The sequence below is a fragment of the Megalops cyprinoides genome, chromosome 4 (genome assembly GCF_013368585.1).
Source record: "Megalops cyprinoides isolate fMegCyp1 chromosome 4, fMegCyp1.pri, whole genome shotgun sequence".
Taxonomy (NCBI): Eukaryota; Metazoa; Chordata; class Actinopteri; order Elopiformes; family Megalopidae; genus Megalops; species Megalops cyprinoides.
Window position 1 is genome coordinate 34,443,861 of NC_050586.1, and position 27,778 is coordinate 34,471,638.

The following is a 27,778-nucleotide window of genomic DNA, read 5'->3' on the forward strand; positions in this document are numbered from 1 at the left end:
TATTGTACATCTGCTCATAATTATATACACTATATGGCCAAAAGTATGTGGACACCCCTCCTAATTGTTGAGTTCAGGTGTTTCAGCCACACCGATTGTTAACAGGTGCATAAAGTCAAGCACATAGCCATGCAATTTCCATAGACAAACCTCAGAAGTGGAATGGGTCATACTGGAGAGCTCAGTAACTTTAAACGTGGCATTGTCATAGGATGCCATCTTTGCCACAAGTCAGTTCGCGATACTTCTGCCCTCCTAGATCTGCCCTGGTCAACTGTAAGTGCTATTATTGTCAAGTGGAAGCGTCTAGGAGCAACAACAGCTCAGCCACAAAGCGGTAGACCACGCAGACTTACAGAGTGGGGACGCCGAGTGCTGAAGCGCGTAGCACGTAAAAACCGCCTATCCTCTGTTGAATCACTCACTACAGAGTTCCAAACTGTCTCTGGCTGCAACATCAGCACAAGAATTGTGCGTCGGGAGCTTCATGAAATCGGTTTCCATGGCCAAGCAGCTTCACACAAGCCCAAAATCACTACGCGCCTTCTCGTGCAACATCAGTGCCTGACCTCACAAGTGCTCTTTTGGCTGAATGGGCACAAATTCCCACAGACACACTCCAGAATCTTGTGGAAAGCCTTCCCAGAAGAGTGAAAGCTGTTATAGCTGCAAAGGGGGGGAGGGCAACTCCATATTAATGCCCATGGTTTTGGAATGGGATGTCCAATAAGCTCATGTAGGTGTAATGGTCAGGTGTCCACATACTTTTGGGCATATAGTGTACCTCATTCATTCCATCCTTACTCCATTCCATGTATGTGTCCTGCACTGCTGTTGGATGGGATTTGTTGTTGTCACCTTGTCATTGTATGAAAGCACTACGAGAGACATTGGAACCGGAGTCAAATTACTTGTATGTGTAAAAGCATACCTGGCCAATAAAGTCTGATTCTGATATTGGGAGGGATAGTTTTATTCTTATTTAAATTAAGATTAAATCTACACAGACCAGCGCCAGACCTGCCACAAACCATATACCGCATGGTGCAGATGATATTGTGGGACTTCCAGCCAGGGCCGTGTTAACCTATTGGGCAACATGGGCTGCAGCCCAGGGCCCCGGCCACTAGGGAGCCCCGGGAACAGCAGATTACGTTGAATTTTTTTTGAATGGGGTTTTATGGTGTTTTGATTGTATACTGCACATGTTGGTCCAGTTTCCCACCTGTAGAGTGGCCTACATTGTCTTGTGGCAACAATTAATTGTCAGTGTCAGTGAGAGAGGTGTTTGTAGGCAAGTCACTTCACAGCGATGTCTCACGAGGCTATTAGAAAATATGATAAAAGGTTCTTTGGCACTTGCATTGATTCAGACTTGTGCCAATTTTCACTTATGAGTGCGGAATGCGATTCATTTATTTCGTCTTCAGTCTGTTGTAGGTATGTGGGGTATCCACAGTAACTTGCAATTCTCAAGTATTATTCTAACAAAAACATCATTATTTACCAAGCCTTTTGCAACAGTTCAATTTGATGACCTTTTTGGGAAGTATGTGCATCTGTATCAGCTCAACCGTAAGTAGCCTACAAATGTCTTCATCTGCTGCAAGAGGAAAAGAACTCATGAAATTTAACCCTTTCGCGCGTACGTCCACACCGGTGTGATTAGCCGTTTAGCGTGTATGCTAAAACTGGTGCAGTTAAAAAACTAGATTGGAAAAATTCTAGCTAATTTTAGCTTTGAGGAAACAGCGATTTAAAAAATATAGCAAATGCTAACTGAAAACTATGAGACAATAATGCTAATGAAAACGTAATGCGAGCACTACATAGCATAAAAATAAGTTACGTGCGAAAGGGTTAAAGATTCAGTCTGTGATTCTGACAACCCAAATTATGACAACATGTGGTAGACACATTTATGAATTGTTTTTTAATACGTCGGTATTCTGTCTAAAAGTCACACCACATAAGCACCACCGTTGAACGTTAGAAATAGGTTTCAGATACGTTCGTTATTTAACTAGAGGTGGAAAACCTCAGCTTCAGAAAGTAAAAGTCCTACCATGTATTTGTTCTAGCCATTCACTAAACAAGGTGATTTCACTGATTAGCTCCTCTACCTGGCTGAAGAGTTCTGCTAATTAAATTCAACTGGTGTAGTGCATGGGTGGAACAAATACATGGCAGGACTTTTACTTTCTGAAGCTGGGGTTTTCCACCACGGTATTTAACGCTGTTTTAACACTTATTTAGAACGTGTCAATCACGTCAGTTATTGGGCTTCCACAGTTGCTATAAGTTGACACCAAATCAACACCTTTGTTAAACGTTGGAATCAGTGTCTGTCAGATGCGTTCATTTTTAAACGTTGTGTTTAACACCCGATTAGAACGTTTAAGAAACATTTCTTATTGGGTTCCTTCCATTGTTGTCAATAAACAAGTATGGTGGACGTAGTTTACACGTTGGTTTTGTTGAACACCAAAATACAACTCAAATCAAATGTTGGTTTTGGTTCAAATAGCATGCTTTGCTACTTGGGTTTTAGTTTTCCGGTTGAAAATTGTGGACATAGGGCCCGGGGAGGTGTGTTAGCCCTGGGCCCCGGGGAGGCTTAATGCGGCCCTGCTTCCAGCTGTTATTTTGATATGATCCCTGGCCGTTTCCAACTTGTGAAAGAGCCAGAAACACCCCTCACTCTTCAAAAGGAGTGTGTTGCGTGTAGGTCACCGTGCTCTTCCAGGACGCCCCTCATTTTCTGCGTGATTCTGTGTTCCTCTGCAGAAAGAGCTGTCAGGTCACAAGAACATCGTGAGCTACCTGGACTCTACCATCAACACGGTGGGGGACAGCGTCTGGGAGGTGCTCATCCTCATGGAGTACTGCAAAGGTAAGTAACCCTGCAACCAGTCACTGCACCTCCATGGGCCTCCTCCACTGACAGCCTCACTCTCAGTGACTGCGCCTCCATGGGCCTCCTTTCCACGCCCGGCCCACTGCACTATTTACTGTCTGTGAGAGAGGGAGGAGAAATTGCCGACAGGTTCACTTCACTTCAGTGGCTGGAGGGGAGGGGAATTTCCTGCTGGAGCTGACTCTTTGCGATAACAACCAGTTAAATCCACCACATGCAGGCTTCCATCTCCAATTTAATGGCTGAAGATTTGTTTGCTTACATTGCGTCTCTCAAAAAAACAGTTTAACTGGGATGTACCCAGGGGTGTCAGTGCATTTATAGAGTGAAACGGTGCATATGCGCTTGTGTGTGTGCGTGTGCACGTGCGCATCTGATTGTGTTGCTCTTTTTAGCGTCCCTGTGTGTGTGTTTCTCATCGTGTCACTTTGTTGGCAGCTGGCCAGGTGGTGAAGCAGATGAACCAGCGTCTCCACACAGGGTTCAGCGAAGCGGAAGTCCTCGCCATTTTCTGCGACACCTGCGAGGCGGTTGCCAGGTTACACCAGTGCAAAACCCCAGTCATTCATCGGGACCTGAAGGTATGGAACTTCACGCTGTTTTTTTTTTTTTTTTGGTTCTTTTTTTTTTTTGTTTTGTTTTGTTTTGTTTGGAGGTGGAGAGAGGCCCAATGACCTTGCCCCAGGCCAATACTACATCTGTGAACCTCTTTATTTTCAGTTCAAATATCATATTTGAGTGTTTCCAAGCAAAGGTGTTACTTATTAACCACAGTGTTAAGACAGTTCAAATGAAATCATGGTGACAGAGGTTGCCCTTTCCTCAGTGATGGACCACCCCACCCATACCCATGTCAGCCTCAGGCCTCCTGTAGCTCCTAAACCCAGCGGGAAATGGATGTAGACTGACAAAAAAACTGAAGAAATATTTTTTTTAAAAATGAGACAGGTGGTGACAAGCAGCCGTATTGTTTTAGAGGTGTAGCATAATGGTATGGAGCAGGGTTTGTAATGGATAAACTGCCGGTTCAATTCCCTGCTGGGCCACTGCTGTTTGTACCCTTAGGCAAGGTACTTAATGTACAATTGCCTCAGTAAACATCCAGCTGTACAGATGGATAAAACTGTAACGTAAGTCACTGCCGACAAGAGTGTCTGCTAAGTGACAATGCAGTAATGTAATATATATTTTAATAATAATTGTAAAGGCAATAGAGGACAGCCCTATCCTCCTCCAGTTCCAGAGAGTGGGTTAACACCCTTTGGGGATTTATGAAGTATTTATATCTGGGTTAGAGAAAGTTGCTCTCATTCAGCTGTATCACTTTGTCACCACCATGATATTTCAATGAGTTAATATTGTTAGTATGATGGAAAAAAAGTTGCGAAGGTTATTAGAAGGTGACCAACCTCGAATAAATCAAACACATTTGGTCTTGGGTGAATCAATCCATGGATAGCTCTTTCCTAGAAGTAAAACTTAAACAATGATCTTCTGATCAACATTTACCATTGATATGGGATGGTTACCTTATCTTTCGTTTTTAATCTGTCATTGTTTCCACATGCCCCTCCCAGAGAATTAAACGATGAGATGTTCTGTTACACGTTTTGTTTTGAAAGGTGAAATTAGGACTCTCCTGACGCTGCAGTTATGACACGTTCTGTTTTATTTTGCCTTCCTTGTTACGTGGCGCGGCGGAGCTTCATAAGACGTGATCTGAAAGCATCGCAGTCCCCGGCGCTGTAGTACGAGGCCGTGAAACTGAGGCTGACAACCTGTGCTGTGAACCCGCTCTCTCCCTCACAGACTGAGGCTGTCACGTGATTACTCTTTCACTCACGCTGCCTCCTTATGCGTGTGGTTCAAGTAACACGCAAACAAACACTCAAAAGTCCACAGAGATCTGACTGGGCGCTGCAGAATTTTTTTTTTTTTTCCCTTCTTTTTTTCTTGAGGTGCATTCATTGTCAAATGCTGCCGCTTTCACATCAATTACATTCTGTTTATCATTCTTGTTATTACCGTCCAAAGTGATACTTGAGACTTAAGGTGAGTAATCTCTCTCCTATGAAGAGTGGTCAGTGTTTGCTTCCTGGTGGAACCTGCTGCCCAGTTTTACCCATCATGCATCACACTGTCCAGAGACCACCCAAGGGAATATCACACTTAAAACAATAACTGTAAAATATAAGATTAGGATCTTACATCATGCTCACTTTGTATGCCAGTTCTGTTTTTGTTTCTGTTTTGTTATCTTGATCTTTAATTTGAGAACTGGATTATCTATCTACATTTTTAGAATTTCGGTAAAAATTTCTTCACATGTGTTGCGTACCAAGAAGAAGCAGCAGATCCTTTCTGTGTCTTTGGAGAGGTCACATTCTTCTGTTCTTTATTAGAAGCTCATGCTGTCCTCTGTAGGTATTGTGTAATTGGGGCTTGTGTCTACCAGGTGGAAAACATCCTGCTGAATGACCAGGGGAACTACGTCCTGTGTGACTTTGGCAGTGCCACACACAGAGTCTTGCACCCACATAAAGACGGGGTGACAGCAGTAGAGGACGAGATTAAGAAGTAAGCATTTTCTGTGTGCCATTTGCTGTTGGTGCTCGTAGGTTTCTGTCTGTCGGGAGAAGGTGGAGGACGGGGGGAGAAGGTACATACAGTGTTTTTCTAGCCAGTCAAAAAAATTGAGGATGTTGCGCAATTGGGTATCTGCAGCAAGTGGTGTGGCAGATTGTGGTTTGTGTACTATGCATGTGCGTCTGTGTGTGCTTTGCAGTGTGATTGTGAATTTGTATGTTTAAATGTGTGAGGGTGAATGTGTGCATGTTGTGGCTTTGTGTGTGTGTGTGTGTGTGTGTGTGTGTGTGTGTGTGTGTGTGTGTGTGTGTGTGTGTGTGGGCTGGGTGTATTGGGCAGGGGCATATCACTGCTCGAGCAGAACTGTCCGGTTGAATTGGACTTGATATGCTGTTCCCCCTTTTCCACTAGTCAATAAAGGATTCCGACAAGTCATGTCAATCACTGTCCCAGCAATAACCACCCCCTTCTTTCCGGCCAGCGCTGGAAGGACTCCCGTTTGTGCCTTCGAGGCACAAGCGCACAGCTAACAGTGTAAAGAAGGCGCATGAAAAGCTTAACAATGGAAAAAAGGGCTGTCGCTGTGGGTTGCACTAATGTGTTGCGTAACATCACATACTGTCTCCTCTTTGCTTCAGTGCTTCGTGGGGCAATGGTCACATAGTAACCTTTAATCCCGACCGCTTCCTGTTTCCCTGGCAGGTACACGACCCTCTCCTACAGAGCGCCTGAGATGATTAATCTTTACGGAGGGAAAGCCATCACCACTAAAGCTGATATATGGGTAAGATCGATGGGCCGGGCCCCGCCCCGCCCCCGCCGGGTGATTGACAGGCGAGATCCTGAGCGGCCGGTTTGGCCTCTCCCCGTCACACGAGCGCAGGCAGAACCGGTTCCCTCCGCACGCTGATCGCATTGCGGGCGTGTTCCCAGCCGCGCCGCCCGTGAGCCGCCCTTTTGTCGTCGTTATCAGCCATCTCGCAGCGGAGAATCCCCAAATAACCGTTGACCATTTATGAATGGGGAGCGCTGTCATCCGTAGCCCGCGGCCAGCGAGCCCTTCATCTAAAATTAAAGCGGCGAGAAGCCAGTGAAGCGTCTCTTTTGTGTTGTGCGCGGACCGCGTGGTCTCCCAAGCGTCCCGCGCCCAAATCGATTTCCAGCTGGCGCCTCGGCCGGAACGGCAGCCCCTCCGAGCCGCTGAGCCAGGGTCGGGGTCGCGACTGCGGGCGAGGTGGCCCGAACGGCCCCGGGTGCTCTGGAAGTGGGCGGAGAGAGAGAGAGACAGAGAGAGAGACGGAGGGAGCGGGAGCCTCTTTCCCGCTCTGCTCGGGAGCAGAGAGAGGCGCGAGGCCTTCGCGGCACGCTCCCCCCACCCCACCCCGGGTGGTCACACGCGAAAAATGAGATGGCGTTTCCTCGCCTCACTGTGACGCCACCCATAGAACGGCAAACGGGAGAGGAAAGAGGCACGCGCCAGCATACACGCGATCCTGCACCTCGATGTGACCCTCGGCTCCTGCACACACACACACACGCACACACACACATACCGTGATATTCACAGTTTTGATTAGTTTCCTCACACCCTCAGAACGGACATGAACAAGTGACCGCATTTGGTTGCCGTTTCCTGCTAATAGACAGATCAATACACAGATATAGAGCAAGTGAGAAATAATCTAAAGAGCAGATGTGTTTAGTAAATTGCACTAATAAGTTTGTGTGTGTGTGTGTATGTGGTAAGATGATTCCGCACGCTTCCGACTATTTGAAGTCTGAAAGGAGTCACTTACTTTTGCTGTTTTTTGTATTGAAGGCCCTTGGATGCTTGTTGTACAAGCTGTGTTTCTTCACGCTTCCATTTGGGGAGAGTCAGGTTGCCATATGTGATGGAACCTTCATCGTTCCAGACAATTCCAAATTCTCCTTCAAGTTGCACTGCTTAATCAGTAAGTAAACACTGCCTTTCTAAAATTACCAACGTTTAGTTGTTTGCTCATATTTGCCACTCAGTTATGCATTTTTTTTTGCAGCGAGGTGAAAAAGAGGATTACTTAGAGCCAGTGTGACACTCTCAGCCAGAACGGCAGGAGAAGAACAGATGACAAAAATACATTTAATAACAAAATACTGTTTTGGATTCAGAAACTACTTTTGCTTCCACTGAAGCACATCCAAAATTAAGCAATAGCACCCCCATGTGGTGAATCATTAGGATTACATGTTCATTGTAAAACGAGGATGATATGTTGTTGCACGCCACCAATGTCAAATGGCAACTTTTATTCAAGTGAAGAAGGAACAGTTAATGCTTTATATATTTTAATGAAGTGTGAACTGTGCTCCAAATGCCATCTTACTTGTTTGTGTTAGCTAAATGGTGGGCCTTATCGCTCCTGTGGAGGTTTGTTTGGTCATGGACTCGGACTTTTTGTTGCTCTAAGGGTGCTCGTTGCAATGTGTGCCTGTTCTGCAGGATATATGCTTGAGCCGGATCTAGAAAAGAGACCTGACATCTATCAAGTCTCATATTTAGCCTTCAGGTTGGCTGGAAAGGAGTGTCCTGTGCCAAACCTCTTTGTAAGTTCACTCTTCAGCGACCTGTATGAAACTGCATGAAGTCACACACATACAGATCGATGCTCATGGTGGATTGGACTAAAGGAATTGAGCTAAGCTGGAATAAAGGCGCATTGGTTTCTGATTCTTTGCCACCTCTCGCAGAACTCACCCCTTCCCACAACACTTCCCGAACCGCTGACTGCCAGTGAGGTCGCTGCTAAGAAGAACATGACAAAAGCCAGGTAGCTTTCCCGTGACGGATCAGCCAATCACGTCCGGTGTTTGCTTTGCTCTTGGGTTTTAGGAATTTGGTTATGGTACCCTTATCGAGGTTTTATTGTACCACAGATGCTGATAGAGGAGGCAATTGCCTCTTGATGGGGAACACATGCTTAGGCTTCAGTTATTGACAGAGCATTGACAGAAATGAATTAACAAATGTTGTGTAATATAAAAACGAAAGCGCACACATAAAAATCTTAAATGTTTTTACACAAGTTCAAGGACACGGGGCATGACTGCTAAGCTGAATGCAGGCCTTACTTTAAAGTATATGTGTAGATACGGTTTAATTGTTCTGTAAATCGTGAAGGGTTCATGTGGTGATTGTCTTTGCAGAATCACCGATTCGGTCGGACCAACGGAGACGTCAATCGCCCCGAGACAAAGACCAAAGGCTGCAAACACCAATGTCCTGCCCATCCCCAACTCTGTCACCCCTGTGAAAATGACTGTCCCCTCTGGAGCAGTGAGCAACGGACAGAAAGGTGAGCTTGGGGCTCGTCTGAGGAGACATGTTTGACAGGATGCACCGTACAGGCTGTTCTTAATTCCCCAGCTAAGAATTTGTATTGCGCTGTATCCTCTGTTCAGCTGTAATTTTAGCAGGCTAACAGATGTACAGATATTATTTTTTGGATACAGTAACTTCCTTGAGGAGAACAGCTTGAAGGGCACCAAAAGATGTCTGCTGAAAAAATGTTAAACTCTTGTCAAGGGTTTGGTTATCTTTACCAAGCTTCGAGAAAAAATCTCTTGCAAGGGCCTTTTACATGTGCTCTCTGTTCTGACCAGACATGTTCATTTTCCCGTGAACCTTGCTAAGTTGTTCCTGGAAAAATCCAAGAAATGTGAGGGTAGTCAGACTGTTTTTCACATTGAAGCACTTTTCTTTCATATGCAGTGTGTGTATCTGTGGCATCTTTGCCGTGCTTTATAGTGACTCCTCTTTTTGTGTCTGCGTGTGTGTTTGTATTTGTGCGGATGTGTGCGTGTGTCTGCGTGTGTGTCTGCGTGTGTGTCTGCGTGTGTGTGTGTGTGTGTGTGTGTGTGTGTGTGTGTGTGTGTGTGTGTGTGTGTGTGTGTGTGTGCGTGTGTGTGTGCATGTGTTTGCGTGCGTGTGTGTGCGTGCGGTAGGCCCGGCCCCTGGGAACGGCCAGCCCTCTGTGCAGGCTCCGGCGGGGAGCCAGCAGCACCGTGTCCTGCAGCAGCTGCAGCCTGGAGACCTGAGACTGCAACAACTGCAGCAACAGCAGCAACAACAACAGCAGCAGCAGCAGCAGCAGCAACAGCAGCAGCAGCATCTCCATCAACAACAGCAGCAAAGTCTGCAACAAATCCAGTACCTGCAGCAGGTGAGCATCACACTGGCGTTTTAGTACTTGACACAGGGGTGTATCACACTGACACCTTCATACCTGGCACAGGTGGGTACAGCATTGGCCTCACCATATAGGGGTACAAACACAGAGGCACAGATAAAGAGAGATGACTCGGTTCAAGACGAGCTTTATTCGAATTGAGGACGAAGCTCTTATATAGCGTGCATTTCAGCATGCTTGGCAGTGGGAATGTGGCAGGTACACTGGAGGTGCTTGCGACCTCTTCTGTCAGGTCCTCTGCTTTGATGAAGCTTATTTTTACCCCTAGCTTCTTGACTGGACATTTTGTTCTCTTTATGTTTGCTTTTACAAGGTCATGCCAGTAGGAAGCCCTGTAGGATAGAAAACTTGGGTAAATACCATTCAGCCCAACAGATGGTGGTGTTTTCTTTTTTTTTTCTTTTTTAAATCGGCCATCTCATTCTTTCAGCTAGTCAGTCATATTTGGCACAGGTAACAGATTCAACATACAGCATGCAGCTTTAACAACGTATTGTTACTCTCTTGGAGAAAATAAAGGTGGAAACCACAGGTCGTGGTCTGTACTACACGTGTGTTACTTTAGATGCATTATGTACACATGGTTACATGGGTACAAATGACTACAAAATGGCAGTAGTGCCCCACTCCTTCGGTAATCATGTAGAATCTACATGCCTGACCCACATGCAGCACACACTATATCTTGAGCACATCTGGGTCAGGTGTAGATACAGAATTTCGTCCAAGGAGACTGTGTTGAGAGGAAGTGGGTGGATTCTCCTGTGGGAACGCCCACTTGGCTGGGGGGGGGGGGGGGGTGGATCGTGTGCTCACCGTCTGTCCCCGCCCCCCCTCCCTGCAGTACCACCAGGCCCTCCAGCTGCAGCAGCAGCAGATGCTCCACCAGCAGATGATGATGCAGCCGGTGTATCAGCAGCAGGCCCAGTACGCCGCCATGGTAAGAGCCCAAACGGACGGCAAGGCGGGAGGACGGGGGCGGTGATGTCATCTGTGGGTGGGGCTAGGGGGATTCCTTCAACACCAGGATCGTTTTTGCACCAGTTACAGATTTGGGTTACAGACACACACACACACCTGAGTTTCCAGTTGTACACTGTTCATGTTATTCACACTGTTACACACATATTAGTAAGTCACTTAGGATACTGAATAAATATAAATGTGTAAGGTACTATAAAGGCACTGATGCTGTCTGTTCTTATGGAAGAAAATGAAGGGCTTTTGGTTCAATAAGAAATAGAATTTTTTTGCCTATGCTCTGCAGATACACAAGCTAACACACACACACAAACTCGACAGAGAAACGCACACAGCTCGCGGCTCTTCACAGCATGACAAATCTATCCCAGAACGGGCCTCTGTCAGTTACCTGCCCAGATATTGGCAGGAGGCGGACCTCCCTCACCAAATGGATTTTGCGTCCTAGCATGCGAAAGGTCAAGGCCGTGCTGTCGTCTGGACTCCGCTGATAACTCTGAGATATTTACAGTATCTGAAAGACCCGTGCAGATCAGTCTCCTCTAGATACATACTGTGCAGTTTTTAGCTCATTTTCCACCTAACTGTTACCATCTGTTTCATTTCAGATGCAATCTGCTCCATTCCAAGCCCTCAGGGGGTTTGAATGGGGGTGAAATTGACCAATTCTCTGTGTTAAATCTTAACATATGAAGCAATTACACTGTGGGGAAATATGAGTCCCACAACTCATCTGAGTCCTCTTGTCTCAAACTCACTGTGTAGACATAAGAGTGGTTCAAACAAGACTCTTTAGGCTCAGCTCTAGCGTTAAAGCGCATGTCTGTTTTTGGTGTCACATTTGTTGGTGAAATTAAACTTGTAATCGCCTTCTGTGCCTGTGTGTACACTGTTATAATTGTGTTCTGTCAGTGACTGTTCCTGTAGTTTACCCTATGTATGGTATCACTGCATTATTACGAGCAGTTGCATTAGCTTCACTTGGGAATCCAAAGCTTTATTGAGCGTAAATGTGTGGTGTCAGATCTCTTCCCCTGTACAGGATATGGCGGCAGGTGTTCTGTACTAACCCAGCAGCCATGCCCTTGGTCACGTGATCATGCCCTGGCGGGTGAGGCCGTGCCTGTTTCCCCCCTATAAGCAGTCCCCCTGGCATACATCGCTCCGTGGTCCGTCCGTGTGTTTGCTTGGGTGTGGCTCGGCCCTCCGCCGTTTCAGCATCATTAAATCTCTGTGAACCTCCCTTAACAGATGCACCAGTACCAACAAGCCTTTGCACAGCAGCAGCAGCAGCAGCAGCAACAGCAGCATCTCAATCATCAGCAGGTCCCCTATCTCACCTCCCCACTGGAGTTCCAGGCTCCCCTGGGGACCTTTGCCCCAGCCGGGACCGCCCACGTGGGGCCCGCCGCTGTGGAGCCTCCATTCACTAACACCAGGTAACACCACCCCATCCCACCCCCTTTCCATGCCGTAACCAGTCAGAGCACGTGTGTTCAAAAGGCTCCCTGGGCGGTTCTGCAAGAAAGCGCAACCCAGGGAAAGTGTTTGGTTGGACATACCAAGCATTGGCAAATGGAGGAAAGGGAACACTTTGGTACCGGTATGTCCAGCCGAAAACTTCCCCTGGGATTCATATGGAAAATGATTTCTTTTCTTCCCTTGAAAATCATTGATCATTAATTCCATGTAGATGTAGATGTCGAAGGTGCAGCAGAGCCCCCTGGGTGCAGTTTAACACACACCTGCGCAGAACTCACGAGGCCTTGATGTCACACACTCATGCAAACCCATCTGATGGTCCCGCCCATAAACCGCCATTGAGTCTCCTCATTGGACACAGTCATTGTCATAGTAACCTTAAGGGGCGTGGCAGCAATGAGGAAACAGTTGTGAGGCGGGTGTGACCGGAGGCATGTTGCCCTTCTCTCCCTCTAGTAGAAACCCCCTCCTGAGCGGGGAGGTGATCACCCCTCCCCCGCCGGCCACCGCCAACCCCAACCCCCCGGACATGTCCGGCTGGAACCCCTTTGGAGAGGATAACTTCTCCAAGCTGACCGAAGAGGAGCTGCTGGACCGCGAGTTCGACCTCCTGAGAGCAAGCAAGTGATCCGCTCTGTCTCTCTGATCTTCTGAGCCTTCCCAAAACCTCCCACCACACACTGACCCTCTCCTCTGTCATCTCTCAGTCTTCCCTTTTATGAACATTCATTTGTGAAATACAAATGTGCTTTTCCTCTCCTCTTCCTTTCCTTTTCCTCTTCCTAATAACACATTTTGACCGGAAAACACTCAATTTTTACACACCACAGAGTGCTGATAAGTAATTTCTAGAGAATATAAACATACAGAGCTAGAAATACAGCAATGTTGAAGCTGTTGTAGTGGGTAGAGATAACAGTTACTACCGATAATGTTAATGTTGGGTAATATGCATGGCTTTTAATAAGCCTTGTAGGATCTTGGCATGCATGCACGCAGAATATAGCGTAATGTATATTTAATCACAAGCCATTAATCATTTTTTTAATAACCCTGTGCTGACAAGCCACCAAGCGTGACTTGTCTCAGTGGTCTCTGCTTTGACAGACCCAGAGTGTTTGCAGCTCACTCAGGCATTGCTCAGTATAGACTGAATTGGGTCTCTCCCAGATCTGGACCCAAGAGATGAATACGATTGGTTGCAGGGTGATCCCTATCATTAGTGAAACCCGCCTCTTTTTTTCCACTCCCCACCCCCTCACACACAAACAGAGAAACCTGTGGAGAGAGCAGTCAGTGCGGACGCCAGCATGGAGAGACAGCCCCCCTCCCTGAAGCCCCTCCCAGAGGACCTGTTCGGCTCGGTCCCCTTCCTGTCCAACCCAGGCAAGTTTTAAAGAGGCTCCGAAGACAGGCCCCCTCCCCCCTGCGGACCTCCGCTTCCGTATCGGTGCGGTCCCTGACCCTCGGTCCCTCCTGACCCTCCGTTCGCCGCGTCTCTGGACACGCCTCTCATTCAGAGACGACGTGGCGGGTCACTTCCCCCCCGGAGCAGGAAGTTGGTGGCTATCACGACTCCATACTGTACATGAAAAAACAGCCAACACAAGCGCTGACACAGTAGAGGAGCATCATAGGGCTCTCCCTCTCTAGTATGAATGAGTCTGCAACTAAATGACAAGAGTACTGGTTTACTTGACATAATGCTTTTCTGCCTAAATAGGGTACAGTGACAATGACATCACCAATCAGTATTTAAGCTTTCTCCACCGTAGCGTTGTGGAAGTCTTAGTGCTATGCACACTTCCAGAGACTCACTCTCAGGTCACATGTTTAAGGTGATCGCTACATTACCAGACGTAGAAAGAGCTGCAAGAGGTAGGAATTAGGAATATGCTTCAGTAGTATAAAATGTATATGTTTGCATATATTTTCCTCAATTTGAACGTAAGTCTCAGGCAAGGTCTTTTTTTTTTTCGTTTTGTTTTGTAACGTTCCAGCTGAAGCAGGTCATTTTCCGACCGGGGCTCCGAGTCCTTAAAATGGTTGTTGTGCCTCCATGGTCATTGTGTGTGTGTATGTTTTTTTTTTTTTTTTTTTTTTTTTTTTTAATGCCGTCGTAATGACTGCACCGCTGGGAACCCGCTCATAAACGGCACGGCATCAGGCCTCCAGCAGCTCACCCTGCTCTCTGATAACTCATTTCTGCCTCTCACTGCTGCTGCTCACCTCCTGCGGCTAGATTGCTTTGGCGCTCGCTCGGCCGGCCTCTGCATCCCATATTGGAAGGAAGATGTTAATGATTTTAAATGATGTGTTTTCTTTGTCCTTATTCCCGCCTTTGACTCTGTTATCTCTGCCCTCAAATGTAGGGTTATGATTAGTTACCCAGTGGTAAATTCCTCTGATTTGAATGCGCCCACAGGATGTTCCCGCAGTCCGTTATCTGTCAGATAGCTATGTAAATGGAAATCTCTTTGCAGACGTAATTCATAAATCGCATGCTGTTGCCGTAGCCAAACTCATTACATCCCCATGCTGTTGAACCAATGCAGAACGGATCACTATGTAAGAGGGTGAGCATTACTGTAAAGTGCTCTGTTTAACAGCTAGTATTACAAATACATTGCATCCCCCACGTAGACGTATACACAGCGCATTCAAAGTATGCATCTGAGACCTTCCATTAAAGTGCAGTGCATTTTCAGTATAATTGTATTAGGTACTAAACACTCATAGCTGGTGTTGTGTAGAAATCAGATGTACTTGGTGGACAAAGCTAAACAGAGATGAAACGTAACGGTAATTCACATACAGGTTTCTCAGTCAGATCTGAGTCTTTGTTAGGCCTCAGAACATGAGGCCAGCCAGCTGATTGTAGTGGTGGAACCTCACCTGCACCAGGTTTTACTCTATGGCCCACTTAACGCATTTGACTGGGGTTCGATGCTGAGACCACTGTTTGATTGGGCTTGATGCCAACCCATCGACAGATTACCGTATTCTGGCATGAGAGAAGTTGGCTCCTAAGTATCGTTACAGGCTGGCTTGTTTTCAACAGCAGCTAGTACAGAAGGCTTGGTTGACCTAAGTAGTAGTTGTTTTTGTTCATTGGTTATGTTAGTGATTGTAAAGAACAACCTGTGCCTGACCTCATAAATGTGCTTTATTTAGTCTATTTAGACAAATACATAGCTAGCAGCGGTCATCTTACTGCATTTCCAGTGTTCTGGAAGTGCCCAAACAGTGTCCAAACAAACCCGATCACCACGGCCGTTTGCTATTTCGTGTCAGCTGTCTGTTCAGTTTGCGTTTTCAGATGAACGTTGCCATGGCGAAGGTTAAAGAGCCTTACCGGGCTCAGGCGGTTAGCGTGAGGTTAATCGGATAACCGGGGCGCAGCAGCGCCGCCGTGTCGCGGAAAGGGAGGACGAGATGCTGAACTCGGGGGGCCCCCCGCGTTTGTTCCTGCGCTTGTAGCTTTGCGCTCCTCGACACGCCCCCGCCGCATCCGCACGCACCTGCAACGCAAGCCCCGCCCGAGGATGCAGAGGCCGTAACTCAGATTCACGCATGTCAGATGCAGACACCTCCGCCCCTCACTGCTTTTTTTGTTTTTTGCCATGTCTTTAAACAGACTCAGAAATGTGGAAGTTACTCATCAGTCATTACTGCATTACCTGTTCATTTCCATCCATGTGCAGTTCATTCAGGAATGAAAACCACACCTACGTGTTCATTTTATAAATCGGTGTCTGTAAAAAAAGCAGAAAGAAAAGGGAAGCTCGGCTTCGGTTGAGTAATGCCATAATAGCCGCTTTGTTTTTCATTCCTCAAAGGTAAGTTGGCAGTGCATTAGGGCGATTCCCCCGCTCGGGGGGGGGGGGGGCTCTGAGATCTCACCATTCTCTCTCATCTCATTGGCCGCTCGAGTTCTGACTTCTGTACCATCTCAGAACGGGCCGGGGCGATCTCGCTTTCTGTTCCCATCCCTTCTCCCTGACAAACAGCCATATTCAGAAACATCTTGCTCCAATGGTGTACTGGTGGGCAGATTCGTGCCATTAAACAGTAAAAGATTTTATTTTTTGAAGTTTTTTTTTTTGCTTGTTTGGTTTTGTCAATAAAGGGAAAACTCCGGATGAAATGAAAAGGCATTGAATGCACCGCTTTAAAGTGTATTAATACTAGGAAAGGAGAGATGTTGTGCGTGACTGGGTAAAGCCACGCACGGTGACCCTTTCGGACTGTCTTTGGCTTTGTTTCTTTTTGCATTGTGCTCATTTTTGTTGAACTTTTTCATTCATGGGCGTGGGGCTAAGCAACCATGGCGTTTTGCTTCACCACTCTATCAAGTGACTCTGATTCACTATGGCTGTGCAGTCATGTGCAAATCAAAACAACTCATTTTTTCCTCCCCTAAAGTCTTAATACCAGCTTCAGAAGAGTGATGAATGTCAGCTAAATGTACATGAAAAAGATGTTGCAGCTGTGTGCTTCTGTAAACAATGGTTAAACTTTAAGAATGTCATAACTTCATAAAAGCTTATAGCTGTTCTGCCTTCTAACAGTGACCACTCCTTATATATAACAACAGTAGATGCTGATAAGTTGTTTAAGATGTTCTGCTTTTGACAGACATACATTATGTAAATAAACCTGTATCATAATGTACATCTGAATGTGTTTCTTTAAAAAATAACGATAATAAACATGTCCAAAAGCAAAGATATTTTTCGTTCATTTTATTTTTGGAGCTCTGCTCAGGAATTTGGAGGAAAACAAGGTGTTTTCAACCTTTCAGAGAAGGTGTCATTAAGATATTACCCACGGTCTGCCCACCACTGCACCATAATTACAAGATGGTTTTGTGAACATGGCTGTCTCTTTTTACTGCATAACGACACAGAAAATATGGAATACCAGAAATTATATGTTCAGGAGGAATATTTTTTTTTTCTCATGCAGACAAGCGTGTCACCTTTGTCACAAAGTTTTACATACATAGCCCACATGTTGGTTGTTTCGTAATACCGCTTCATATTGAAGGCATTCAATATAAAAGCTTTTGGAGATGCAGTTTACATATAAATTCAGTAATGTAAGTGTCCAAATTTCTGCTTGATTCATAATGTGAGTATTTGTGTTAGCTTGGTGGGTGTGGCACAGTTCTGATATTCTCCCAGATTCTCTGCCTTCTATCCTTCTATCCTTCAGGGTCTCCTGATCTTAAATTCAGCCCAAAACACCAGTAATGTAATATACTCGCATTTGTCCTCATATTTGATATGTTAGTGTTAGATTGGAGTGTGGTTTTCTTTGTACTCTTCTGATGGCTGTTTGTGGCCTTGCTGTGGGTGCACCTGTGCCAGACCACCATATATGGAGAGACAGCCCCCCTCCCCCCATGTGTTTCTTCCCTTTGATACACATTCATTCAAAGACGAGACCATGGAAATACAGTTCTGTAGTCCTTCCACTTCTCAAACCCCCATAAACAAAAGAGCCGAAAGAACTATTATACAAGTAGATGAGATGAGCTAAAAGAATTATGGTTTGGAAATTTTTACAATGGGGAATCCCCTTTTTTCGTAACCACTGGGTAGATCTATTTGCAGTTAGAAGCCTGTAACTTTTTTTTTTTTTTTTGCTTTTTCCCTCCTGTAGACACACTGCAGCAGATTTTTGTACACCTTAGTATTTTTACATGGTATCTTTGGTTGGAGTCACACTAGAACACAACTTAATTGTTTCAGTGAAAAAAAAAAACTGGGGAAACATGCAAAAGACCAATGAAGATGCATAGAATCAGCATGGGAAGACAACATAAAATAGGTATAAAGGAGATGGTACGTACAAAATATGCTTTGTTTCTAGGTGACCAGTAAACCTAGAGAGAAAACATACGGAGAAGCACAGAGAATGAATACTAATTTGCAACTGTTATTGCGCTGTTGTTTTCTATAGTTTGTTTGCTTAATCCCATTATTAAAGGTTCACCAAGCAGTGACATGATTTGTTCGAACAGGCAGTCCAGCTCCTCTGAATGCTAAATAAATCCCACTCGCACAAGATTTTCCCTCAAAAAACCGAAAAAGCCGTCACCATCTGCAAGGTGTAATTAGCCCATTAGTCCATTTTACCGAAGGTCAGCAGCTGCATCTTCTCTGGCTGGGTTTTGACTGAGTGGGGGAGCCCCAGTCGTAGACGGGATTGAATTTCCAACCCCCCCCCGTGTGTCAATGCAGTGTCCTCCATGGCCCCCAGCCTGACGAGCGGATGAAAAAAGAGGTAGAAGAAAAGGAGCGCCATCAGTGATTAACTAGCGCAGGGTGCTTAACCCAATTCCCAGATATGATTTATTTATTACTATTGTTTTACGTACATGTATATGGGGCCAGCAAGGCATGAGTCAGAACAAATCTTTCATTTCCTCTTATCGTCATGTGAAGTGGTGGGGGTGAGGAGGGAAGGGGGGGGGGGGGCGGCAAAATCTACTCGCAATATGGAGCATCTGCTGGACGGAGCGAGCGCAGATTCGCTAATCTGGCGGCCGGGCACAAGGCGGGCGCCGCCAGTATGCTTCCTGTTCAAAGAGAGGGGGAGAAGGGGCCAGTCCCCCCACGCAAGCGCTCGGGGCGAAGCCATGGAAGGCCTGTTATTGCCACTTTACAAGACGTGGTCATCAGCCTCTAATCTGATGTCCCACAAAAGAACATCGTGGGGGGGGGAGAATGTGTGTTTATCACCAGGTTGGGATCTTCTTATGCGATTAAAGATGTTCCACTGTGCGGCCTTTGAGATTGTCCCGCGCAGAATGGGTGGCCGTGATTATTTCTGTTGTAATCTAGGCAGCGCGGCCCAAGCAGATGTTGGCAAAGCACTTTCTTCGGCTGAGCCCGGCTCCTCCTTTCCGACCCTTCCAACAATTTCATTGTTATTTGCTTTATTTATTTATTTATTTAGAGTGTTATTGTATTTGTGTGGGATTAATCCCTTGTCATCTTCTGGCAGGTTAGAGATTTCTGATTTCAACAGATTTTAAGATGAGATTTGGAAACAGAAAAAACCTTCCTCTCATATGGCCCTCTTACTCCAATACCAGCTGCTTTTGGCACGCCTCCTTTTGTGAATGCAGCAGACGAGTGTGTGTGGCTGGCTGGAGTTCTTGAGGAAACTTCCATTGTGACTGCAGTGTTCACACTTGGCTCTGCTGACTGTTGTTTTTGAGTGCTCATCACAATGCAGCACCTGCACATTTGAAAAAAAACCAATGCTCACACTCCTCGGAAACACTCTGAGGTGCAGCGGAGACATGAATGACTCCACCGTTCATTTAGAAAGTGAAGGCTGAGGTAAAACAGTATGGCTCAGACACGGTGGTCTTAAACCGCCGCGGTCGTTAAGAGGACATTAGCATATCCTGTTAAAATCCCTATCATCCCAGAGGTTTCTGTCACAATGAGTTGGGGACAGGGATGCAAACGGTACATGTGCCGTTCAGCCTGGTGTCCTCCCGCGACCCGCGGCCGTCTTTTTACCGCTGTAAAAACATTACGCTCCATCCTTAGCGGGTCGTCTTGCATCTGCTAGCTCCTAAGCCCTCTGAGGCGTGCCAGGCGAGGCCGCGGGAAGCAGAAAGAGAGCAGCTTTCGGACCATATGAGTTTTGTAATTCCTTTTCTTTGGGCCTTCTGTTTTAATACTGCACAAACTGTTGGGATTTGTTTGGCCTGCAAACTCCTGACCTGTCATCAAGGTTGTACCTTGGGAAATCCAAATGGAGCAGTCGCGGTAATCCAGATTTGACTAATACCAAATCACTGTGACATTATGGAACTTACAGGAGCTAAGAAGCGTCATTACACGATTCGCAGCAAAGCATTAATCATGTTTCTCTTCTTAAGAATGCGCCCCCCTCCCATTTTTTTTATTGTTATCCTTAAACCCCTATCTGTATTAAAGCCCAGTCCATCTGTATAGCTCTCTTTCTGCATCAGGCTGTAGTTCAAGGAATTACCTCAAAAATTAATCAGAAGTGCTGTTCTGTAAAAGCATGTGACTGATAAGTTTTAAATGTTTTCTCCAAATTGTTAATGCAAACATATAGTGGAGTTTCAGAAGTAAGTCAGGAATTCTGGGTTTTTTCTTTATATACGCTTCATGTAGCAAGGTAAAGCAGTAGCGTTAGTAGCATTACTGTAGATCTCTTGACCCTAATGTGACCCTTATCTATTGTGTTTACCCATTTAGCTGTGTAATAGGTCTTTTCAGTACTGTTATCTCTTTATTTGAAGCAAAGCCACAGATTGTGTCAGGATTTTTTTTCCCTGGGAAGGCTCATATTAATAGAGCATGAAGGTTTTAGTTAGAGCTTGTGATCATGTTTACATGTCCACACTAATAGACATGGGAGAGATGGAAAGGGATTGATTTTCTTGCTAAGAACAGTCTTGAAAGATCTGCTGTATGTGAAAGGGGCTTGCAAACTGACTGATTTGCCACCCCTGCTGTGATGATCATGTGATTAACATGCATCATGCTTACTCGCCTCTCTCTGAGACCACCCTGTTGAGCAGCTACTGCAGTAAAAAATATAGGGTTTTAAAAAAATATAAGTATTATGTGTATGCACTAAATTCCTGTATTCCTCCACTTTCTATGAGGATGAATACAGGACTATGTAAAATACAAAGAGAAAATGTACAGTAATGACTGCGGAAAGCTATTCAGCATTTTGTTTTGGTTTGTAAATGTTATTTTTTTTAAGACACTACAGATGTGCATGGGTGTATTTTTGTAATGTGTCATGTTAATTACATTGAAAATTGTTTGGTGTTTTTAACTGAAGTGTCTGTGTGGCTTGTTCCAGCAGGGGGCAGTGTGAAGACTCCAGAACAGCTCAGTGAGGAACCGGCTGCTCAGCCAGGGAAACCTGTCCTGGAGGAGGCCCTGCCCCCCGCCACCAAGGAGCCCAAACCGGGCAAGAGGAGCGGCTCGGCCGGCCCGCTCTCCCGCAAGGTGGGGGATGAGTCCGACAGCGACTTTGAATCGGATCCCCCGTCCCCGAAGAGCAGCGAGGAGGACGAGCCGGAGGAGGACGAGGGCCTGAACAGCGAGCACGGGGAGTTCAACGACGACACGGAGCCCGAGAACCTGGGCCAGCGGCCGCTGCTCATGGACTCGGACGAGGAGGCCGAGGAAGAGGAGGACAAGCACAGCTCCGACTCCGACTACGACCAGAGGAAGGGGAAGACGCGGGCGGCCAGGCCGGCGGGAAGCAAGACCGCGACTGCGGCGCCGGGGGCCGCCACGGGTGAGCCCAGCCCCGGCCTGATCACGCCCCCCGCCTCGCCCGGCGTGGCAGCGAGGGAGCCTCCAGGAGGGGAGGTAGACGTGTTTGGCGCCGTGCCCTTCCTTGGAGGCGGGCCGCCCAAGAGCCCCACCGAGGGAGCCGACATTTTTACCAAGGCCCCCTTCCGGCAGGCGAGCCAGGAGCAGGCCATGGACGAGTTTGATGTGTTCACCAAAGCCCCGTTCAACCGCAACCTGTCCAGGACGGGCAAGGGCGGCGACGCGCCGGCGGGCCAGACGCCCCCCGTCTCGCCCGACGGCGTGGACGTCTTCGGCTGCTCCCCCTTCCAGCCCAGCCACTCGCTTCCCCTCTCTAAGAGCAAGGAGGACGTTTTCGGCCAGGTGCCTTTCGAGGAGGACTCCAGCCCGCAGCAGCAGAGGAACAAGCAGCGCAGCCTCCAGAAGCTGTCGTCGCGGCAGCGGCGCACCAAGCAGGAGAGCGCCGGCGGCAACGGCAAGCGGCACCATGGGACCCCCACTGGCGGCAGGAAGAGCAACAAACCCAGCTTCCGCACGCCGGAGCGCGTGCGCCGGCACAAGAAGGTGGGCCGCAGGGACTCGCAGAGCAGCAACGAGTTCCTCAACACCTCCGACTCCAAGGAGAACATCAGCGTCACCGTGGGCGACGTCAAAGACAAAGGGGCGTGCCTTCCCGCCGAGGAGGCCATGCTGGACCCGTTCGGCGCCAAGCCCTTCCACCCCCAGGACGTAGGCCGGCACCCCCAGCACCAGGGCCTGGCCGACGGCAAGGGGGACATGAACCCGCCCAACGGCAGGCCCCGCACCAGCTCGCTGCACGGCGCCTTCGGGGACGGCAACAAAATGGACGACTTCGGCGCCGTGCCGTTCACGGAACTGGTCGTCCACAGCGGGACGCAGCAGCCCCCGCCGGTGGAGCTGGACCCCTTCGGAGCCGCACCCTTCCCCTCCAAACAGTGAATGTCTCGTCTTCCGACACACACACACACACTCTCACACACCGTGGTTTTATGCAAAGCCTACGCAATCCCAGGATGGAACCCTCAAGGCTGGGAGCTTCTCGATGCGGCCATTGCCTGTGGCCAGATGAACGGGGGGAAACACGCTGATGAAAGAGGACTAAAAGTGCTTTTTTTAAGAAAAATATTTTAATACATAACTGGACTTTGAATGAATAAAGAATCCTGTGGAGTATAGAAGATCTATTCTAGATTGGATATGCATTACCTTTAGCCTGTACCTGTTTGCTGAGGAGCCTCTGATGCTGCATTAAATCATCCTGTTCTGAAGACCCTCGTTTGAGACGCCAAGACTTCAAAAGCTAAACACGTTTGTCTTCAAAGGAAATGTATGAATTCTCTTCAGATCGTACTGTGACGACGAGCTTGCTCCATCACCAACCGCTTGAGTTGCTGCGAAGCTCTGTGTGTAGATTGTGGCTTCCTACGTGATCTACCAATAAGATTAATTCCACACCGCAAAGCCTTATGGGTAAAGCCCCACCCTGCTGCACAGTACAGTACCTCTGAACCATCACGCTGTCATCGCTCATATATCTCAGCTGAATTACGCTTCAGCTTAGGCCTTTAAACTTTATTTCACCTATTTAGACTTAACATTTTCTATGTATATTTTTACATTTAGAAAGTCAGATACTCTCTTGTATTTCAATACATAGAAGCATATAGCTGTGCTGAAAATTTGTATTTCATCTTTTTTTTCTTGAATACTAGAATGAAAGGGATTTTTTTCTGTTTTATTCCTTAAAACTTTAGAGCTGTCAACAGTGACATTCTAACATGGAGTCTTTATGAACTGTAATACTAATAGGATGCCGCTGTAATAGTTGAAATGTGTGTAACAAATATTGCTCAGATTTAATTTTGCTGTGATCTTTTTTTAAACCAAATAAAATCACAGTATTACAAAAACATAGTTTAAATGTGACGAAGTTTTACAATGTAGCAATATGAAATGAAAGGTTATCCATGTAAGTCAAAAGGGGGACAACAGAAATACTGCCAATCTTCCTAGCTTCTGTACCAGACTTCTACCACCATTGGTATGACTTGGAAAGGGTCATAGTACAAAAAGGGAAATAACCTGCTCTCTCTTAGGTTGGGTAGGTTCAGTACGAAATGCTGACAAAAGATCATGGGTCAAATTTATACAGATTAAGTGCACTTTCCACGTTTACACTTCCGTGTGATTTTTATACTTGAAAAAAAAAAAAACAGTGAACGGTTGTCAGGAACTTCAGGTTTGGCAGTGTAAGTGGACTTCATCATCAACTATCTGAGAAAGTATTTACTCGCCTTTAGCGCATTAATGCGAACTAATACAGAAATCTTTTTTTTTCCTCCTTCTCCTCCTCCTCCTTGCAGAACCACATCAAATTAATTTTTAAAAAGTGGGACAACTTTCCATTTTTACTTTACGATTTGGACATCTAATCTCATTTTTTTGTTATATTTATCATGTTGTACTGCTGTCTAATAATGCAATAAAGAGGTTGGATTCATTAAAAAGTGGGATCCTTGGAGTCGTATAGGCATGCTGTTTATCCCTGTTGTAAAAACCAGACTTTTCTTTCTCGGATTCTCATAAATAATACTATCCTTATACTGCAGCTATACAACAGGACACTGTTAATTACAGATATTCGGTGCACAGGAGTTTAGTGGTTATGTCTGATATGACCCTCATAGTTGTTAGTGTAAGTTCCTGCTCATAACGTTTGAAATGAACAGATGTATCTAACAGTAAATGTAAAACAACATTTTCCTGCTGTATAGAGTTTGTGATGCACCATAGTTACAATTTTTCAAGTATTTAATGATGACCGTTGACTACATAAAATAACGTTTAGTGAGAGAGGAAATCAGAAAATTATCTTTAATAGTTACTGTGATTTACACATGAGGCTTTTTGATTAAAACATTGATTTTGAAAAACAATGCTCAATGTTGTTCAAACACATGCTTGTAGCCATTAAATATGACCAAACCTTACTAGCTGTTTCAATACAGAGATAATGTACACACTTGATAAAGGGAAACTTCACAGACCAATGGTTAATTTACACAGGCATGGAACATACTGCAGAATGAATTTAACAGCAGTATAGAAAATGTTTTTTTTTTTTTTTTTTTGCACTGAGAACATTTAAACAATCCTATCTCTTTAGGAAATGAAAATATTCATAAATATAGTTCAATGCATCCACAAGGATGGTATTTTAGTGCAAACAGTTCTCATGGTCCTCTGTGACAGTACCTGGCTGGAATATGTTCATTTTTACAGCCAGGGGAGCGCAGCATGGAGGATTTCAAAAGTTGGAACAAGCTGATTTCACCACTGACTGTTCCCAGCCCCAGTGTCAGTTACTGCACTTACGAAAAGCGCAGAAGTCCGCTCCGGTGACCGCCCTCTGCGACCAGCTGAAAGTTGCCTCCAATTGCTCACACACTGAATGCTACTGAGGTTTTGATTAACCTGCATCAGTGAAAAAGACTGTGTGAAGTGGCGTTCTACATTTATTTTAGAAAAATGAAAAAGAATGCATTCAATATCTTTGATTGTAATACTGTTCCCAGCACACTTTTCTCCTCAAAACACCTTGTAATAATGTAGCACTTTACTCGCTGCAGTTAAGATTGTGGCTACTTACCGAGGCCTTCAGAGATACCCAGAGAGAGTATTCAGTTATTTCAGTTATCAAGGTATAATGCATTTCTTAAAAAAAAATCCATTCATTAAAATTACATACAGCAGTTACAAAATACATTTTCAGAACACCTTAATTTAATTAATTGTGTGGAAAGGCTTTTAATGCAAAGTGGTGACAGTTGAACAAAATTCCCCTTCACTTCACATAAATTATAAGACCTGAACTGAACCTGAAAACAGCCCGTTTATATAAGTGTGTATGTTCAACATAAGAATAAATACTAATCAACGTAAGAACTAATAAAACAAGAGATCTTGCTCTGTGTGGGTTTTATCCATTGCACATGACTGTAAAATGTTTAAAGTATAGATAGCTACAGACAGAGCCTGGCATTATGTTACAGTATTTAGCTTATGGATGTGCATGCAGAAATGTAAACAAAGCATTGCTGTAAACAGTATCCCTGCCCTTCTACTCAATAAGGCAAGGGCAGCGTCATTTCAGCTAAGACAAAAATACCACACCGAGTTCTACGTTCAGTGCAGCTACTCTCTCCTTCTCCCTCTTTCTCTTTCTCTTTCTCCCTCACTGCTGAAAATGAAAGATTTACTGTGACGTGTTGTGGCTTTGCAGAGTTCCAGTTTCATTTAAGCATGGCTGCATATTCAATGCGCCAATACCAATCAAAGGACATTGCAAACACTGGGGTATGAAATGATAAGCACGAGGTTAACAGCTTCTGGTTTGCTTTGTCTACTGTGTGCCTAACAGTGTTTTCCTTCACCCTGGAAAAGGAACTAAGTGTCCCGGCAAGGTAAGCATGATGAAAAAAGGACCGATCCATCTGTAAATCAAACACCACCCAGCATAACAAAGTAATACTGACAGACTGTTTGTAAGAACCACAGGCATGAAGTCTGAGTACTTGCGTCTTTCAGTGAGAGCATATGATTGCCTTTGTTGCAAAGAAGAGGGGTAGGCAGCCCTGGCCTTGGAGAGTTTGAAACATACCTTGTTTTTGTTGTGTCCGGGCTCTTAATTGTGTAACTGGATTAATTATTCTGCCGAATGAATGCAGGTGACCGTGTGCTCCAGGTACTCAGCCTTTCACCACTCAGGCTGGATCACCTGCATTGCTTTAGTGTAAGAACTGATCCAATTATGTAATTAGGGGCCCGGCTGGAACAACAACAAGAAACACTGCTGGCACTCCTGGATCACGGCTGTCTACCCGGCAACAGCAAACAAATACTGAAAAGCTGGGCTACCTTACAACCATACAGTGCGCTCAGTTTAAAATATGACTGCTACACAAACCCAAGAAAATGAAGTACATCAAAAAAAAAAAAACACTGCTTACAAGAAGCTGATCACCGACACTGTCATGTCAGACAATACATATTACTGTACTACACATTACTGTTAAACTATTGCACAGAGCGTAGCTGCACATACATGAATAAGGGGAAAGAATACTGACATTTACAAAGACAAACGTAACAGAAGCGTGTTGACACATCAACTGTAGCTTCCACAGACAAGCATTCCCCTACGCTGTCACACACCCGACCCGAGTCATGTCTTTGGTTTGCCTTCAGGCCAAACGTTCGCAAATAGTGCAGCAAATGCCAAACAATACCAACAACAAATGAAAATGCCTTCATGAATTTGGTTACCCATTCCAGAATGAAATGCCCCCTTCGCTGGTCTACAGACACCATAATGTAAGTAATTTAAATCACTGGCAGCGTGTGCACACGCTTGTGAGGACGTATGAAGGGTGATTAATAATCTTGGAACGGTTTCGGTAGCAAAGTTAGAACACTGGCAATCCAAAGGCACCGTGCCAGAGTCGGAGGCTTGTATTGTTGGCCGGCCAGAACTGCCTCCTGCACCATACTGACTGCAACATGACACACTTGTGCTGCCGTTTTGTACAGCGCCGGGCTGGCTGTGACACACAGCACTTCCTGTAGAACACAGACGATCGCGCACCGCGGATGCGCTTCCTACCGCTGCAGTAATGGTACCGGCTACTAACGGCTGCCTAACTGAAGCCTAGCTCTGTCCTCTGTATTTGCAAAACAAATGAAACAAAAGGTGGAAAAGTAATTATGTGGTTCTGTGATAAACATTTAATATACGTGTGATCGCAATGCATATGATTTTTATGCTTTATAAAAATGTTCATATCAAAGTTGGGGGGAAAAAAACCCAAAAGAAAACTGTGCACGCTTTCAAAAATTATGTTGACTGCTGTATGCTATCCATTTAAAACAGACAGGCACTTAAGAGGGGGTCGATACACCATATAATGAATATTATTTATTCATTATATGGCTTTAATGAGGGCTTCATCTCTGAATTCCATACAGGTATGGCATTCAGAGACAAAGCACTCACTGAAGTCATTTAACAAATACATAATAATTATATTGGTGTTTTAAACTTTACATTTAATTTAAAGTGATACTTTCACTATAGATCTACAGAGGTAAAAAGGCAATCAGTGTCCTGTTTTACGTTTGATGCCGTTCAGAAAGTGTTGGCCAATTCAATAAATCTTGATTTTGTTGTGTAACTT

The 27,778-nt window shown here is 45.6% G+C and overlaps 1 protein-coding gene across 2 annotated transcripts in view; it reads left to right on the plus strand.

Annotated features, from left to right (window-relative positions):
• bmp2k (BMP2 inducible kinase) overlaps positions 1–23,133 on the plus strand; it is a 47,707-nt gene extending 24,574 nt beyond the window's left edge. The window contains exons 3-16 of one of the 2 annotated variants that reach the window (XM_036526252.1): positions 2,788–2,893; positions 3,356–3,498; positions 5,373–5,494; positions 6,206–6,287; positions 7,323–7,455; positions 7,983–8,086; positions 8,231–8,310; positions 8,687–8,835; positions 9,485–9,702; positions 10,574–10,669; positions 11,962–12,149; positions 12,649–12,812; positions 13,465–13,578; positions 21,064–23,133. In XM_036526252.1, the coding sequence (XP_036382145.1) occupies positions 2,788–2,893; positions 3,356–3,498; positions 5,373–5,494; positions 6,206–6,287; positions 7,323–7,455; positions 7,983–8,086; positions 8,231–8,310; positions 8,687–8,835; positions 9,485–9,702; positions 10,574–10,669; positions 11,962–12,149; positions 12,649–12,812; positions 13,465–13,578; positions 21,064–22,484 (3,120 nt within the window). In that variant the 3' untranslated portion in view covers positions 22,485–23,133. The remainder of the gene's footprint in view (positions 1–2,787; positions 2,894–3,355; positions 3,499–5,372; positions 5,495–6,205; positions 6,288–7,322; positions 7,456–7,982; positions 8,087–8,230; positions 8,311–8,686; positions 8,836–9,484; positions 9,703–10,573; positions 10,670–11,961; positions 12,150–12,648; positions 12,813–13,464; positions 13,579–21,063) is intronic. The other variant, XM_036526253.1, reaches the window with a different exon arrangement.
• The last annotated feature ends 4,645 nt before the right edge of the window (positions 23,134–27,778 follow it).